This window comes from Labrus bergylta, chromosome 9 (genome assembly GCF_963930695.1).
Source record: "Labrus bergylta chromosome 9, fLabBer1.1, whole genome shotgun sequence".
Classification (NCBI taxonomy): Eukaryota; Metazoa; Chordata; class Actinopteri; order Labriformes; family Labridae; genus Labrus; species Labrus bergylta.
Window position 1 is genome coordinate 10,080,648 of NC_089203.1, and position 18,276 is coordinate 10,098,923.

Here is an 18,276-nt window from a genome sequence, read left to right on the forward strand (position 1 = left end):
GACTGTAATAAGAAGACTTGTTATTTAAAGTTACCTGGTATGTGTTGAAAAGCCGTCAAGCCCTCACCAGAGGGACACATTGTCTACAGGTATAAAATTAGTTTTTCTGAATTGTGATTTGTCAACCATTCGCACCTCTCCAGAAGAACCCTCTCATCCAAATATGGTTATTTCTTGCTCTAGAAAACTAACATTGTTGTGGCCAAATGCTGATGTCTATGGTTCATATTCAAAGTTGAGAAACCAGTGGTTGCCATCCCGGATAACTATGATTGAAATAGCTTCAGTAGATTCTTAGGGACTACTATATTAGTAATGTACTGAACTTGCTATCTCTGTAATGCCCTTTGTTGTTTTTTTAGGTTTTTAAAACTAAACCATACCAAGCCACTTTTGAAGGTCAGAGTACAGGATCAGAGTGGATTTATAACAAGAAACTTTACAGACATGTTCTGGGGAGCTCTGAGACTTATTTAAACTTGTTGATAAGGTATATAATTTGTTGACCTTTTAATGGAAATAATTACACTATGCTTTGGTATGGTCCCTTTGTAAACCAGGGAACCTCAATACCCTATAGGCGCTCAGTTTGACATTTAGTGATAGGGCATAGAGGCTATGTAAGTTATATAAAGCAAATTACAGAGCCTGGGAAGTGCAATGAGGGAAAAAAAGTTTGTGCACCAATTTATGCACTCGTAGTTTTTGCTCTTAATGAGACGAGTTTAGCTCGGGAAATGATTCAGTAGCAAAATGTGTTTTTGTTATGTTGTCATTGCATAAAAGTTGTGTTGAGGCTGATCCTCACTCTCTCTCTCTCCCCGTTAACCAGGAGTGGCTGCATCTCCATGGCATCAGGACACCAGGATGTAACGACCAATCAGGACCCTGCAGAGGTCATGGAAGAGCTCTCAGGTAAAAGCTCCGACACATCCTCAGTTAATGTTTTCCTGTAACTTGAAAGAATAGAGGCACTTTGAATGTTAAAGGGAGACTTCAGCCATTTGCATTAACTTTCTATCATTAGAAACCTGGTAGTATTTTTGAATGGTCGCGCATCCCACTCTCATTTTCCCCTGAGATGGGAAATCTTTGTATTTCTGAGTCTGAAAAGGAGCTTCCAGTGACGCAAAATTTGTCATTTTGCATCATCGGAGGCTGTTGCGGTTAGCAGGGTGAAACTACAACGCTAGTTCCTCATATTTTCGACCACTGAAGCTACAGACCAATCACAGATCAGTGGGTGGGACCTCACTCCCAGAATCGAAACTAAACGTCCGCCATATTGCTTGGAAGCTATGCTAACAGGCTCTGTGGAGAAAGCTGATAAGAACACACAATAGCAAAAAAATTACGTTCCAACTTCAAACTGATATGGATGAAGGTGATTTTGAAGGTCTTGTGCTCGAATCAGATTTTCTTGGCTATCTCTACGAGCCGCAATATAGCAGCAAGGCAGCTGCTGCCGACAGGCGGGTATGCCTCAGCTGCTGTCCTAACCCAGCGGTGAGGACGAGGAGCCCGGGCCGGCTCGAGCTGGGGTGGACTGGTAGTGTCGGTGCTCTCACTTTTCGCCTATGGACACAGACATAGAGTCTGTTTTCTGCCAGGAATTTCCAAGATGCCAATTCCTTCTGGAAGAAATCTTGGAATCAGTTGAGGAAACGGCCGTATGTGTTGAAGTAAATATGTCTGTAAATAGAGCAGCCTATCTTCAGTAGGAGTGGCCTGCGCTGCTGTGCATTCTGGGAGTTGCTGTCTTTCATCCACATAAGCCAAAAATACACTTTCTGCCTTTTCTAGGTCAAGAAGGCACCAACTTCAAAATGTATTTCACATTTCTACTACATATATGACCCAATGTCAATACAGACTTATGTTTCAACGGGTGAAGTATCCCTTTAATAATGAGTGAAGGTAAACATGGTGTCCCTTTGACACATATCTGTGACACATATGTGTCAAAGCTGTGAGCTGACAAGGTTATCTAATGTGTTTGATGTGTGGAGATACTCTTTAAGGCTTTTGTATGGTATTGTGTATTTCACTTTTTCAATTGGGGAAAAACTGATATTGAAACAGGTTGGGTCGGTTGGGTCGTAATTATAGCCACGGTAAATTTTACACTACCCAGTTTTACATTCACTTTGTGTATTTTAGAAGCAGCTTTATTAAAACCTCTTGGTGCCAGGGCCTTTATTATGATGCCTATTTGTAGGTATTAAATACAATTTAATGTCTCTAACAATCTAATACAACGATTGTTTGTGATGTGGCCTTTTACAAATGACTAAGAAATGTAAGCAGTTTGGCTCTGATACAAGATTTGGATTTCAGGCACTTTAAGCTGTGGTTCAGCTCCAACTAGAGAGTGTGCTTTAAAGAAAGGAAAGAATCCTCAAGAGTGCTCTGCAGGGTGCAGGAGGAAAATAACCTTGTGAGTGTGAGGAGAATTTGTTATGTCACTTGTAAAGTATGCATATTGTCCATGAGGGTAAATTCTCAGTGTAGTTAGTCCACAGTTACTTTTCTCTTCTTATCACCTTCATCTCAACACTGTCTCTATGGGGATCAAGGGGGTTGTGGGTGGTATCGGCTAGTCTATGTTCTGTGTTACAAAAGTCCATTTTAAACCTCAGGTTAGCTCAAGTGGGGAGCTGGAGGGTCGTCGGTTCAGTCCAGTGCGGACCATAATATGGAAGTTGGTCTGGTAGCTGGAGAGGTGCCAGGACACTTCCTGAGCACTGCCGAGGTTGAGCAAGGCACCAAACCCCCAACTGCTCTGGTGCGCTCTCTGCATAGCAATGTGTAGCAGCCCCACTCTGACATCTTTCCACCAATGCATGTCCACGGGTCCTGTTTGTTCATGTGTGTGATTCGGACCTATGTGTGTGAGAAGCATGTCACTAAAAAAAATAAAACAACAAAGTGTAAACCTGAATTTCCCCTCGGGGATTAATAAAGTATATCAAAATCAAATCAAAATATGTCTTGCACAAGGGTGCTTGACTTGTAGACAGGAGGAGTCTTGAATCTAACCACCAGTTTTTGAGTCAGAAGATGACCCACTCTAACTCTGAGCAACTTTTGTGTTATTACTACTCCAGCCCAACAGTTGTGCTGGGCATGGCCTCTGTCAAATAATCCAATAAACTAAACTAAACTACTTTCAAGCCGATGAAGCTTAACTAGTCTCAAGAAGTAATAAGAAGTTTCTGTGATCTGGTAAATTCCCCCGAATTGCTGCTTCGTATCCATGTGTTTGAATGGGATTACTTACTTCTGATGGTCACTTTATATACTGCCATTAGTGTTTGAATGGGTTAATATGACATGCGGTGTAAAAGCGCTTTGAGTAGTCAGAAGACTAGAGAAGAGCTCTATGCTCAAGTCCAGTATCACATTTGTGTGCTAAGAGTACATCCAGGAGGAACCTTCTTTATGTTTTATCTACCACAGGGGCATCCAACAGGGCACTTTCGCAATGCTTTTTAAAAAAAACATTAAGACCCCTGTCTGAATCCACCAGTGCGGGATAAGGACTTACAGCTAAGCTGTGTGTGTATCTGTCTTTATGTAAAACTCTGTGTAAACACACACAAGTCTTTGTGTTGTAGTTATTAGTAATGATACACTCATTTGTGCTGTAAAGAGCTTTCTTTCATCGTATTTCTTCCTCTCTTCTCTGATTTGTAATCACAGGGAAGAAAAAGTCCAAGTTCCAGATGTTTAAAAACTTCTTTGCCAGGAAAAAGAAAAAGGAGCTGCCAGCCAGTGGTGCAGACGTGGGGCTCAGAGCCAGCCAATCAAGTGAAAATGTCAGCAAAGCATCTGAGAAAAACACACTCACTCGATCAGAGAGGGATAAGGGCTCTGGGTAAGATCCTGTACAAATATATACAGAGACACACATGTTAAACAATAAGGGAGGTTTTCATTAATAACCTTTACAAAAAAATGTAGTGTCAACATTGATGTTTATCCCTAAACGGTCCGATAATGGATCTGACTTACGTACCCATCTGAATTCTATGACAGTTGTTTTACTGTACAGGGCACATTTTAAAACATTTAACACATTTGTAAAAGGTGATCCAGGTTTATGACTTCAGAGTAGATCTATTTTTGTGCCCCCCAAAATTCTGTTCTTGTCAGAAAAAAAGGAAAAGGTCAATTATGTCACTTAAAACGAAGAGTCACATAATTTACACAAATTTGTTGGCAGATCATTTAGGAAGACACATTACAACTTTCACTTTCCTTAAGCCCAGTATTTGGTTTCTAGCTAATTTGTTTGGTAAATATTATTTACCAAACATTTTATGTTCTTCTGTACACTTAGATAAATAACACTTGGGGGGGAAAGGGAAACTGATAATTCAAAAAGGAAGATCAAGCTTTATCATCCATCTCCTATTCTTCCTCAGTCAAGCCTTGTGGCTTCCTGTTTATCGTTATGTTTCTGGAATTCGTCCATGGGTGTCCTAATTTCCAGTGTTTTTCCAAAATGTGTCACTTCCTGCCATGTCTAATCTCTACTCTCCCTCATATGTTTCTGTTTGACTGTTTTTATGCTCCCCAAAGAAGCAGAAGAAATAAAAGAAAAGGGCCTGTCAACATACATTTCTCTTTAATTACGTGATGTGATGTAGAGTCTTTGAAATATCACTTTTCGATTTGTTCATTTCTTTGACTTCATGTTTCCCAAAGATCAAAGATCAGCCTGGGCAGCAAGGCCTTGTCACACGACTCTGTCTTTGTTTCGGACTCATCAGAAGCCAACGAGCCTCTTGGGGCATCACAGGATAGCATTCACGTGAAAGTGAAATCACTACAGGTAAACGCAAATAAAAAACATACCTGGTCTTTTTGTGATACAGTTCAAACAGTAGATTCAAGTTTGTGTCAATGAATATCTAAGACTCTTAAGACGTTTGCACTTCTCCACATCCTGCATGTTTGGCTGTGTTTCCAGTTTTTGTTATTCTCCTTCAGGTTAAAGTATCCAAACACAGATGACACACTCACATGCATATTTTTATATGTTTTTCCTGTAGCTCCAGCTAAAACAAGCAATAAGACTGGGCTCTCCACCCTCCCTCATGTGTGTGAAGAAAACAGAAGACACAGGCACCATGTCTGAAGATGATGGCCTGCCCTGTAGTCCTCCAGAATATAGGACACTTCATACAGTCATGGTAATACATATTGTTGAATAGAGGCTCGTTCTGTAGGGCTGCACTGTGGTGCACTGGTTAGCGCTGTTGCCTTGCAGCAAGGAGCTTCCTGGTTTTGAATCCCCGTTTGACAAGGCCAAGACATGCTTGTTAGGTCAATTGGTGACTCTAAATTGCCCGTAGGTGTGAGTGAGGCTGGTTGTCTGTGTCTGTATGTTGTCTAATTCTGTAGTCCATCTGACTGCCTTTTTGCTGCAGATGATAAATACTGCTAACACTGTTATTCTCACCCTCTTCTCTTTATCTCGTCACATCTTGTAAGGTTCAAAGCCACAGCCTGAATAGCCTGGAGGGACTAGACAGTGATGATGACCAGGTAAAAAAAAATAACACTTAAAAGGCTATTCCACTTATTCAGCATTGCACTCCTCTAACTGTGTTGTATCAAACTGTTACTCTATGGAGCTGAATTTGTATTTCCAAAACAAGCTGGCAAAAAACCCAGAAAATGTGAACCATAACAAACTCTTCTGGCTCAGATGTGAGCAAAACAATGTCTACAAAGAAACTATAACATTGATTTGAACTTATAGGGACAATGGAACTGGTGGAAGTCTAATACACACTCTTCTTACCGTCTAACTTTCCAGAACTCTAAAAGTTGTGATTGGACAGAGAGTTTAGTGTTCGACTGGGTTCAGCAACAAAATTAAAGCTCTTACTAAAAGAGTCTCTAGGCCATTTCACCATCACTGTGAGACTCTGCTAGTGCTGAGTGCTCATACCAAATGCTTAAATGAATGCAATGGTGACGGTAGCATAATGTTCTGCAGAATGTTTACCATGTTTATCTTTTTAGAAAGTCACACAACAAGTAAAGCTGAGGCCGATCCAAATGTGATGGGCTTTTTTCTGTTTAGTGTACTTTAAGACTCCCAAACCCTGGAGGCCGGTTGCACCAGGTATGAGCTCTGTCCTCATTCAGGGTGTAAAGTCCACACTAAATCCTACGTTGAAACTTGTTAGTTTGTAACTTCAGTAGTTCCATTGTTTGTTTGCACCACAGGAACGTTATGATCATCTTAGCTAGTAGAGTGTAACGACCAAACTTACCAAAATATTGTCAGAGAAATTAAGTTTAACTTCATGTGGCCAATCAATGAAAAGCAGTTTTATCAACACAGTGTTGCCTCTCACAGTGCTTAATTATCTCTGAAGAGCCTAACGTCTGGAGATAACTCTCATTAACTGCCATGAACAAAAATCAGCAGTGAAAATATTTGTCAGATGTAACAAAACAATATGATTAGGTAATCATTCTTAATCTAGTGTAAAATAATGGTGACATCGAACAGTGAAATTATGAACTACAACATATAAGATAATTGAACAATACTTTATTATTTGGCGGTTGAAATTATCTCCGGCTTCACTTGTGGAAAAGAAAAGTGGGAATACAAAAGAAAGTTATCACACATTTCAGAGGGAATGCTAGAGGGATTCAAAAGGATTCACGCGTACTAAGAGCCAGGTTTAAGATTTAAGTTTCAACTCTTAGTGGAACTATAATAGCTGGTGCAACACCTTCAATCCAACAGCTAGGTGTTTGTTTTGCCCTCTGAGTCTGTCATCTCACCGTTAAATCGTGGCGTGGCTCATTTACAGAAACAGCCTGTTCTGAGCAGGGCTGAAATCCAGGGGTTTATAGGCGTGATCAAATACAGGATCAGAGTGGATTTTTGGCAGAAAACTCCACAGACTATTTTTGGGGAGCTTTGAGAATTATTTTAACTGGTTGAAAAGTATAGTATGTGACCTTTAGGTTCAAATAATTCTACCTATGAAGTTATGCATAGCTGGTGCAACCCAGAGCTGTAGCAGCAGCAGGAATTATATCTCTCCATTCCAAAAAATAATTGAATTATTCTACTTTCCATACATAAAAAGACAAACTTTGGTTCCAATTGTGTATTTGAATAGCTGTTCTCATAAACAAGGCTGAAGACCGACTTTTGATAGCCAATATGTGATGCTCATGTCAAATAGCAAGAGCACATCCACAATGCAGACAGAGGGAATTTCTTCATCTCAAGCCTTAAGTTATCTAATTGATAAAGGCCTCCAGAAAGTATTTTCCCTCATGCAAGGGAGGTAAGAGCAGCTAATGATGCAGTCCCACTTAAAAACATCACCTTTGGTTTCAAATAAAAGGCCCTAATGCAAATTCACCTCTTTAGGTTGACCCCCATGTCACTCTTATTTCACTATTTATGAACTCGGTATCCTCTAACTCTCATTCTGCTGAATTACATGTATGTCTGGTTGTCCCATGTGAGCTAAAAACCCCTTTCTGCTCCCTCACAGCACATTTATTTAAAATGATAGAGAGAAAGCAGTGCAGGTTCGTGACACGACAAATGTTCTTCAAAACCTCAATTACCCATCTGGCCTCACTGGCTAAATGTGAGCTAAACGCACAGTCAGTAAAGTATGACAAATGAGCATTTAATGATAGTTCTGTTTAAGCGATTTTAGGAGAGTTCTGGCCAGTCATACTCAAACTATAAAGAACCACAAATGGCCAGCTTAAAATGCATGCATACAAAACCTGAAAAATCCCTTTTAAAGTATGTTAGACACACAGGGATCAGGGTCAATGATTACTTCATTGGCCCTGTTTGGAAGTATCCCATTCACTAGGAAGTAAAGACCCAATCTATGGAAAAGATTGAAGGTTGATTTTTTTTCAGCAGTTGGAGGGGTTTTTCTATAACCAAATTGGATCTCATCACTTTAATTTTTGGCTGGACAACATGTCCATAGGATCCTTCATTTAACCTGCTTAAAATATAAAAAACAATGATGAACTTTAAACTTTAAATCCATACTTACCAGTATTTGTATATTCTTATTATTTCAGGTGACTATGTGGAATCTGAGAGATGTTGCTAATGATGACGAACCCCCAAAGAACAATAACTCAACTATTGGCTTTGGCTTTGTAGGGTGTTTTGCTTGGTTAAAGACAAATTATAAAGCAATAACCAAAGGCAGATGCAAGCAGACATGCTGACTGCCAGAGAAAACCATTGGAAAGCACACCAACAGAGGCACAGTGGGTCAAAGAGTCAAGACTAATAGTATTATTGCCAGAGAAACGACAGAGAAGGGGATAAGATAGAGACAAGTGGAAGATTAGGTCAAGCACAAGACCCAAGACAAGTCCAAACACAACACAAATGTCAACCCCTAAATCATTAGATCAGACCTGATCTTCTGAATTGTCTCTCCAGTGATATCTATCTTTCCATGACGCTTTGGTTTGTAAATGTTTGGGTGGTTTGATTCTGAAAATTCTGCCTCAAAACCCATATACTGAAACTGAGTACAGAGTTGAGTACAGAGTTACTGTTGAAAAATGAAGCACTTCATTGAAAAATGAAGTGCTGTTTAGTTTTACAATGAAAAGAATATTTGCTGGCCTCACTGCAGAACACACATGGGGAAAGCAGGAAATACAGAATAAAGTGAAGCCGTCCAGGGACTCCTTAGGTGTTTACTGGTTTCTTCTTGTGCTTTCCTCTTCATCATCTTGGTGGACATCCACCCTTAAACTAACGCTCCAACCCCAACAGTCAAAGATTGATCCAACCATTTATTTTTTAACACTTGTAGACAAGGAAAGTCCAGACAGAGTTGTTCGAGCGTTGGTTGTTTGAGTGAGTTATTTCACGTCTACTGTCAGATTTATGAAACCTTAAACAAACGAATCTTCTGTCTTTTCTCTTTCTCTTCCCAGCTGTCCTGTGCCGCCTCCAGTAGAGCTGTGAGCCCTCTCGTGGTTCCAGGGGACTTCAGTCAGCCGGCCAGTTCCTACGGCTGTCTGGATAACTCTGCTGCCAAACACAAACTGGGGCTGAGGCACAAAGCTTGTTACAGGAGGAAACCTCTCATTGTAAGACCAACATATGTATAGAAACAATAACGAGAGCATTTACAATTCATACACCCATTTATACATCAATTACAGAGAATACAAATGACCATTTGTGTTCATTAAGAATGTCTCATTTTCTTTGTTTCTTTGTTCATTACAACATGGAAGTCAAATGTTCATACTTTGACACCTTTGAATGTGATGAATCTTTTATGTAGAAAGTTTAAGTCAAACTTGAATTATTTAGAATATCCACTGGTCCTTTTATAGACAGGGATGCTTATTTTACATCTTATGTCAATGCAGCTTTTGTCCAACCAAAGTGTGAGATCATATGGTCAGCCAGGAAACCAGTGTTCTCCGCTAAGTTTCACTCAAGCAGGACATGTGATGATGGTGAAGCGGCTAGCCCCAGTTTCTAACAGTATCGTTTCTGGGTCCTGATGCTAATGCTAATAAAGGATACATACAAATAACACTGAAATATTGAGGAGTTCAGAATCATTGCTCATTCCTTGTGTCCATGCAGAGGCTGGACGTAAAAGCAGATGGAGAATCTGTGGTGAAACAGATACTGAACGCTTCGAGGAAGCTCGAACAGCATGTGACAACAGAAGGTCAGTAAACATTTGTTGTTTATTATCTTATATTATCTGCGTTCTTCTCCTACTCTGCATGTAGGAAATGTTAAGTGCCTGATTTCTTTATGATTGTGTTATACCTAACTGAAATTAACAAGCAAATAAAACTGTTTAATTAAGTTATCAATCAAATTAAAATTATTATTTTATGATCTACCTACTTGAAATGCCAAATTGTAATGAATAGTTTTTATATTTTCAATGTGAACTTGAAAGAAAAGTTGCCCTTTTTAAATGAAGTCTTGATTTAAGCTATTTTGTACGACGGAGTATTATGGCCCCGTTAAAAAATATATATTTAAGAGGTTAATTCAATTTGCAACTTAAATCTCGGGAATGTACAAGAATAAAGTCATTATTTTACGGTAAGAAATTCGGAAATCGATTTGATTTAGGCTGTGGTTAAAATTATTATACTAAAAGGTTGTATCAGAAGAGCAGCCGTCAGCCTGCACAAAAATGATGAAAGGGGAACCCTCAAAGCCTTTTGCTCTGCCACACACTTTCCTCAGAGTCAGTGTGGTTCTTTCTTTGGCAAAGCCCCAGTTTCTTGCAGTATCTTTTCAGGGTCCTGATACTTATGACAATGTGATGCTGATGTGCCAAAAGAATGTGTGGTTTCATATCTGCATAAGTAAAGCCCAACTAACACAACTAATGGGATATTTGGAGACCTCTTCACAAGAGGTCAAGCAGGTCAGTTAATACTCAATCTGTGATACAGAATACACAATGAAGTATTTCCTTATTTGTGAAACCTTTGCTGAAGTATAACTCCACAAAATGCTCAACGTTTGTCATTTTGGAACAGAAGTCTGCTGCTCCTCTGATATAACTGTAGACAAAATAAGAACTTTATTCTGATAAGTTTATGACTTTAATCACGAAATCTGGACCTAATAATCTTTCGTAATTTTTATTTTTGAATGCATTGAGGGAAATTTGATTATTAATCAATCAATGTATCAATATATATATACAGTGTGTGTATATATATATATACACACACACACACACCTTGATATATTTGTGCTTTTCTACGATTTAGTTGTACATGGTGATGAGCTGAAACCACAGCTACAGAGAGAAGATGAAGATAATGAAGAGGGGGGGCAAACACAGCCCCTTTTAACATATAAGGAGGACTGTGATAAGGGAGAGGATGAATCAGAACTAAAACACATTTCTGTAGACATGGATTCTTCCCCTTGTCCTGACCCATGTCTCTTAGTGGAGAAAGCACCAGACGTCCAGCCTATTCCCTCTGACAAGCTTGGCTTGGCAGCTTCCTCTCTGGACAGTCCCAGGTGATAAGATTTTATTTACCTTCCTCTTTTATTCTCCTTATTCTAAATTCCTTCTTGGCATCTCCTCCTTGAATTAATTTGTTTTTATCTTCTGTGAATATGATATTTTGATATCTTCTTCTAGAGCAATGACTCCTTCTTGTGTGAGAGAGTTCTTGCCGGACCCTCCAGGTATCCCCCATAGAGCCGAGGAGGTGAAAAGCAACTTGTCACTAACAGGAGAAGAAGATACAGACCAGCAAAACAGCGAAGAGGAGGTCCTTTTGTTAGAGGAGGTGCTGGACACTTTGAAAACTCCCCTTCCGTCTTCCTCGCTTGGCAATCATACTGAAGGAATTGTGGTGGAACTAAAAAAAGGGGTGAATGTAAAGGAAAGAGAAGATGGAGAAAAAGCACAGGAGTTGAAGGAGGAGAGGGGAGAACCTGTCGTTTATCAGGCTGATCCTGCTGGATCTCTCAAGCCAGATCAGACCACCACAGAAGAGGAGGATGTTTCCACTTTGAGCAGGAACACTCGTTCCTGTCAAGATGTTCAAAGTGAGGCCATGCTTAACGACAAGGAGGAAGCAGCAGAGGAGAAAGAAGAAGACTTAATTGTGGAAAAATTGAGTCAACATTGTGTATGTACTGTTTATTTGATATATTTGAAGTAATATGCTTCATAATTCAATTCATTATCTATATATTTTTTTTCGCTCTTAAAATAACCCTGTTTGCATCAGTGTTGTTATTGGATTTTGAGAAATTCTTCAAAAATATGAGGCTAATTTTCCTACTCAATTTGGCAACAAGGTTCATTATAGAAGAAACCATTAGGGAAAAAATATAATCACACCATAGAGCATTTAGAATTTGTAAAATCTCATTGTGTATGTCTCTTCCTTGATGCTTATTTGCTATACTCAAATGTCTACCTATTTTTTCTCTCTGCCATGTCTTCCAGCCAGAAGAGGAAGGAGAGTATGAGGAGGGAGAGGAAGTCCAACCGGAGGAACAGAATGATATGATTACAGATAACAGGATCAACCAGGCACAAGAAGAGAGAGGAGTAGAACCAGAAGAGAGCGAAGGAGGCGAGGACACATTTAAGCTCGAGAAGTCGCCAGAGGTGGAGGAAGGGAGAAGAGATAATAGAAAAGAAGGCGTTGAAGAGGTGGAGGTGAATAAAGATACGACTGAGGAAGATGAAACAAAAGAAGATGAAAGGCAAGGTTCAGAAGAGGTGACAGAGGTGTTACCTGATGCAGCCGTGGAAGAGGTTGAAATCACCAATGCAATGCAGAACATGGATGAAGGTGAAGACATGGTGGTTGAAGATGATACGGTGTTAGCCGCACAAGTCAGGAACAAGAATGAACTCCCTTTAGAACTGGCTGATCAGGCCATAGTGGATGAGATTGAAAGCTGTGTTGAGGAAAGTGTCATCGGGGAAGAAAGGGAAGTGGAAGGGGACCACTTAAAACCAAACGCAGAAGTCAAAGAGGAAGATGTTGAACCGAACAAACCTGGTTCAGATCCCACTGAACAAGATGTAGAGCAGGAAGGTGTTAAGGTATCCACTAAAAACATGATGCAAATGGAACATGAAAAAACTGAAGCCGCAGAGCAGTCTCAGACTTTCTCGAAGGCTTCTTTTTCCTTTCCAGAGCCGCAGCATGAGACACAGTCCCAAGAGAGTGGAACCAGCACTACCAGTAACACAGGCAGAACCATGCTCCACATCCATCGTCTTTCACCAAGCTCAGAGGAAACTAGCGACTGTAAACAGGATTCTGAAGTACCTTCTTGTGCTACAGCATTTCCAAAAAAAGAACCAGATGACACTGTGAAAAAAGTCAAAGAAGAAACACCTTTGTCTCCGCATGATGTTGCTCCACCTGCAGCTTCTGAGGAGGAAACAGTCAAAAAGCCATCCAGTGGTTCCTATCAGACCAAATTTCACTTCCCATCACTCTCTGTAGAAGGTGCCAAAGACAATTTAACTCCTCCCTCCTCTGCATCTGTCTGCGCCCCCGCGGCTCCTGCAAGCACAGAACGTAAGAACACTGGGCATGTTCAAGCGTAGATCATGAATATTTTTTTTTATTTGGAATCTTGGCTTTTCGTTGATCTATTCAATTAACTGTGTCATTTTAAGTTATATCTTCTCTTGTACTTTTGCTAAAGCAATCAGAGTAATTTGCCACGTCACATTAGGTTGGCTTGATGATGGAGTTAGATTAAAGTTAAACCACAGATGAGCTGTTCCATCCTTCCTCCTACAGCGGTCCCGGCCTTATTAAAGGGAAACAACAACAATCCATTTGGAGTGTGGTTGAGAAAGACGCCAGTGCTGCACCGCTTTAGTTCAGAGGAGCAAAATTCACAGGTAAAAACCAACACTTTTTTTTTGACTCTATGTATGTTGTTTGAAACCCATCTTACTTCTGCCAGTGCTACTTGATGGTTCTGGCATTAACCCTAAAAACGGGCTAAGGTGCATCTTGTGGTCAGCCGCCGGTAATGCACATCTTAATCAAAGGCCCCAAAAGCAGGGCTGGCCAGGAAGTCGCAACACTTCTTGTTGAGTTGCCCTCATTGTTTTACCAAATAACTTTTGGGCCTTTTGTTTTTGAGCCCAGAACTGTGTCAGTGACAGTGATTTGTTTACAGCTTTTACCTGCAACTCCCAAGAGGCCAAAACGTTGTTACACATTTAAGAAATATTAGGTACTGAACTTTGATTTTATATCTTTGACTTTTTATTTAGCATTCCTTTGAGGCCCCAGCTCAGCCTTACAGCAGTCAAACTGACTTGACACAGCCAATCAGTGCAAAGCCACCAAGCAACAAACCAGCGCTCCCCAAGAAACCAGACCTACATGGAGACCGAGGAGCAAAAATCAAGCACATCTCAGGTGTGTATTAAATGAACGACTTTTCTTAAGACAACGTGTACAAGTCTTCATTTTTCCCTGCTTTGTTTATTTTTTCTGTACAATTTAAAAAAAGATACAATGAATCCATTAAGTACTTCAAAATCACCTTCTTTACTCTATACAAGGAGAAAATGAATATTATTTCAAATGGGATATCTGATTATAAATCAAATCATTTTTGCATGTCATTTTTACTTAACATTTATCTTACCAGGAATATTCCCACTGAAAGACACACATTTTACAAATATTAAAAATATCTTTAGGTTTTCAATGAAAAGTAGAGAGCTTTTTTTTTCAAGCATCAAAAATTGGAGTATAACCAATGTTACATGAAGGGAACCCTGTGTCCAGTTAGTTAAAATGAGCCTATGCTATCTAAACAATTGAGATTAAGAATACAACTTGGCCGAACCATAGGGAGATGATGCCGTCATATGAACCAAGCATCACTGATGCTCACCAGAGGTTATCAGTCCACACATGAATAAATGGGCTAGTTCATGAAAGGGCTAGAATTGGGGACCCCTTGTCAGGGAGTGTTGGATCCCACTAGCAGTGGGATTATAACATTTTAGAAGTAAGTTATCAATTTATGACCTTAAAGGTTTAGGAATTCAAATTTCTAAGAATTCAAAAGTAAATCATCAGCATTTGCATAAAGTATTATCAGAAAGAATTCATCATTCAAGGCCCATCTACAGACGGGCATTGCAAATTAGCTTAGGCTTTAAATGTTGTAGTGTGTGGAAACGGGCTCCATACTTGTCCCTCTACAAATAAACATGAAGTAAAGGATCCTTTACATAGATCATAGCAGCTGATCTGTTGACTGAAGACGCTCTACATGTGGTACCTTAAAAGGATGTTCAATCATTTCACAAGAGAGAACCTGCTCTACTGGAGGATAGAGACATACATTTCTCAGCCTGGCCTTAACTGATGTAAATGCTATGCTGGCCTGGCTGAGCGTGAAGCTCAAGATCAAAAGTATGTGATCTCCTCACCCAAAATGAGAGCTAAATAAGATAAGAAAAAAGAAAGAGTTTTTAGCCCACTGATTTAGCGCCTAGTGTAACAGTCTTTTTGCTGTCTAATTGATCCAGACCCAGCTTCCACTCCTGGTGTTTCTAGTGAACCTGATTCCCCAAGCTGGATCTCTGTGGCCATACAGAAACAGAAGATTTATAAAGACAACTCCCTGAACGAGACTACAGTCAAGAAGGTAATGTGTGTTTGTGCGTCTGTGTGAGAGAGAGAGCGACTGGTTTGTATCCGTGGGGCGGCTGTGTCTCAGTTGGTAGAGTCGTCGTCTCTCAACAGGAAGGTTAGAGTTTCAATCCCCAGCTCCAGCCACATGTCCGATGCGTGCTTGGGCGAGACACTTAACCACAAATTTCTCCCGCTGCTTCGGCGACTGCGTATGAATGTTTTTGAATGGGATTACTTATTTCTGATGGTCACTTTACATAGAAACCTCTGCCATCAGTGTGTGAATGTGTAGGTGTGACCTAGGGTGTAAAAGAGCTTTGATTAGTCAGAAGACTAGAAAATATCTAGTCCATTTACCATTTAGCTTGCAGCATGCAATGACAATACATTTAATATATAATATTGAGATTTAGTTCTCTAGCAATACAGGTTTATAGGACTAGAATGGACGTTCAATGACTGTATACCCTGTATGAACAGGACTTTACCACACATTTGGAGCCGACTAATCATAACAACTGGTTGTGTTGATCTTTGTCATCAGGAGGAACCAGAGATGAAGAATTCAAACAACAGCAAAACTGCCGAGTCCACCGACAAAGGTCAGGCCACACACATGCACATCATACATGGTCATTTAAACTTGTTTTCTTCTGGGGTTTTTATCTGCTTAAACAAGTTGTATAAAAACACACCTTTGACTGATGCAAAGTTCCCCTCATGTGGACAAACCCTGCTACTGCATCTGACCCAGAAACATTAAATCCCCCTCTCATTTTTACATCCATAACCTAGATAGTTCTATTCTATTGCATCAAGAACTTTTACACTGTACATGCAATTCATTCTGTGGATAGATATCTTTGCCTTCTTTCAATCTAATTGCAGATAAATAATCATCAATGCATTTTCAAATGATTTGAAAGGTATCTAAAATTCATGCCAGCCTTCATCAACACAAACAAAGATCAAACTTATTAACTTTATTTTAAAAGAACGTCTCTTTGTGTGTGTTTACTGTGTGTCTTTGTGTCTTATTTGTTCTTTCTCAGAGATGAATAACCCTATAGAATCTGTTGACAAGGAGGTACGGAGGGCTGTCTCGCCTTCAGCTCTGATGTCACCTCAGCCGTCTAAATCCCAGTCGTATGGTCTGTCCAATCCTGTCCACCTGAAACCCCATGTTCCTGTCACCTTCAACAAGCTACCCCAAAGTTCCTTTTCAGCCCCTTCTCAGGTTCATGTTCACCAAAAATCTGTTCCTTGTGCTAGCCCACCACCACTCTCCAATGTTTCTACCTATTCCAAGACGCCCGACCCCATGGGCTCAACACTTATCTCCCCTCCTTTTTCATCAAGAAATGCCCCAGAAAAGTCTAGTTCAAGAGCTTCAGGGCTCTCGAACCAGATCCCTTCCTCCCATCGCTTCCTGCCTCCTCCGGCATTCACACAGGACGAGCCACCTTGGATGGCCTTGGCAAAGAAAAAGGCCAAAGCATGGAGCGAGATGCCCCAGATTGTCCAGTGACAAGCGAAAAGGCTCAAGAGGGGTTGGTCTTATTGTGTGGCTGGACCAGTATACATTTGCACACAAAGAGTTGTTTTTCTGTTTTACTTATCTTCTAATTTTTTTCACCTTTGTTGTTTTAGAAACAATCTGTTCCACATTAAAGAGGCTCAGTTAAACTCTTCCTTAATATTGCACAGTCATACTTTTCAAAACGACAGGGTAGGACCAAATAATGTTGTGTCTTTTTGAAGTGGATGATTTTTATAAAAGTCTTTGTAAGTTATAAAGTGCCTTAATGTGAAAAGAAACTTGTAGTCTCGCAGACGTAAATGTTGTGTTTTTCATGGAGTCAATCGCAGATTCCACCTGGTATCAATGAGCATTTCAGGTAAGCAATAAAGCAGACTTATAAAGAGGATTCTTTCATTACAGGAAGTGGTTATAAAATAAACATAAACTGACCAATGATTCTCCGGATGAATAAAAACCCTTTCTCTTAGTCTTTGACTTTTTTATTATCTGACATTGTGCTACTGTGTGTTTCTTCTAAGGCCGTCATACATGCTCACATTTTGGAAGAATGTAAGGAAAATGGTGTAACGGGAGGAATCCAATGGAAGCTGAAGGAAAAGGAGCTAAACTGAAGGTGCATTCATGTGGTCTCGGACACATCGGAAAAACGAGTTCCCGAGTTGTAAAATGCAAATGAACACCTGCTCAAGTTGGAACAACAACTCGGAAAATAATCAGGTGGCCGACTTGCCAACTTGACGTCAGAATCCTGATCACATGGGGGGCAAAATATGTTTTGTTAACATATCCTATTTTCTATTAATTCACGTATTGCACATCAACTTTTTGCTCAAATATAACTTGTAACAGTTACATTCAACTGATCTTCGTAGAATCAACTCTGTTTTTTGCCTTCTCACCATACAGCTACAGACACAGAAACAGCCTGTTCTGAGCAGGGCTCTACATATTTGGAAATAACTGATGAGATATTATTTGACTATAAAAAATACGCCGAAGATAACAACAAGGTTAAATTAAAATTGAATGAAGTATTGAAGTATATTTATGAAGCTTTGTGAAATCTAGGAAACAAGCTGTGACATGGCTGGAGGGTGGAGCGAGAAGGGGGACTCATGGGAGAATACAGGACAGGGTCTAATGTGAGGTGTGTGTGTGTGTGTGTGTGTGTGTGTGTTTGTGTGTGTGTGTGTGTGTGTGTGTGTACATGTTTCATGTGATCATGATACCACTCTTAAATAGCGTAAAGTAAACTGTATGTTATGAGATCATTTAGATCGGTAGAACATTGTATCTGAGAACCTGTGGTGGAAAGCATGAAAATGACGGATAATAAAGATAATTCTAAAAAAAAAAAAAAAAAAATGAAACTGTAGAGCATGCTATCACCAAATGCAATAGAAACACTTTAGGACAGGATGTAGAGAATGCAAAGATCTGGGATGAGAAGAAGAAGACTGAAGACCAAACTAGAATTGAGTACAAGTAAAGAGGGTAGGTACGGTGTTTTATCAACTTCTCAAGGAGATGATGGACTGTGG

The 18,276-nt window shown here is 39.9% G+C and overlaps 1 protein-coding gene across 3 annotated transcripts in view; it reads left to right on the plus strand.

Annotated features, from left to right (window-relative positions):
- The window catches only part of zgc:66433 (uncharacterized protein LOC321250 homolog), a 30,907-nt gene extending 13,706 nt beyond the window's left edge, over window positions 1-17,201 (plus strand). Inside the window, exons 2-16 of one of the 3 annotated variants that reach the window (XM_065958432.1) lie at window positions 833-915; window positions 3,703-3,877; window positions 4,711-4,837; window positions 5,058-5,198; window positions 5,500-5,553; window positions 8,977-9,132; window positions 9,644-9,731; window positions 10,804-11,062; window positions 11,187-11,682; window positions 12,006-13,098; window positions 13,327-13,430; window positions 13,812-13,959; window positions 15,087-15,205; window positions 15,737-15,794; window positions 16,081-16,136. In XM_065958432.1, the coding sequence (XP_065814504.1) occupies window positions 833-915; window positions 3,703-3,877; window positions 4,711-4,837; window positions 5,058-5,198; window positions 5,500-5,553; window positions 8,977-9,132; window positions 9,644-9,731; window positions 10,804-11,062; window positions 11,187-11,682; window positions 12,006-13,098; window positions 13,327-13,430; window positions 13,812-13,959; window positions 15,087-15,205; window positions 15,737-15,794; window positions 16,081-16,088 (3,109 nt within the window). In that variant the 3' untranslated portion in view covers window positions 16,089-16,136. Of the gene's footprint in view, window positions 1-832; window positions 916-3,702; window positions 3,878-4,710; window positions 4,838-5,057; window positions 5,199-5,499; window positions 5,554-8,976; window positions 9,133-9,643; window positions 9,732-10,803; window positions 11,063-11,186; window positions 11,683-12,005; window positions 13,099-13,326; window positions 13,431-13,811; window positions 13,960-15,086; window positions 15,206-15,736; window positions 15,795-16,080; window positions 16,137-16,244 lie in introns of those variants that run through there. The other 2 variants (XM_020634396.3, XM_065958431.1) reach the window with 2 other exon arrangements.
- Window positions 17,202-18,276: the final 1,075 nt, after the last annotated feature.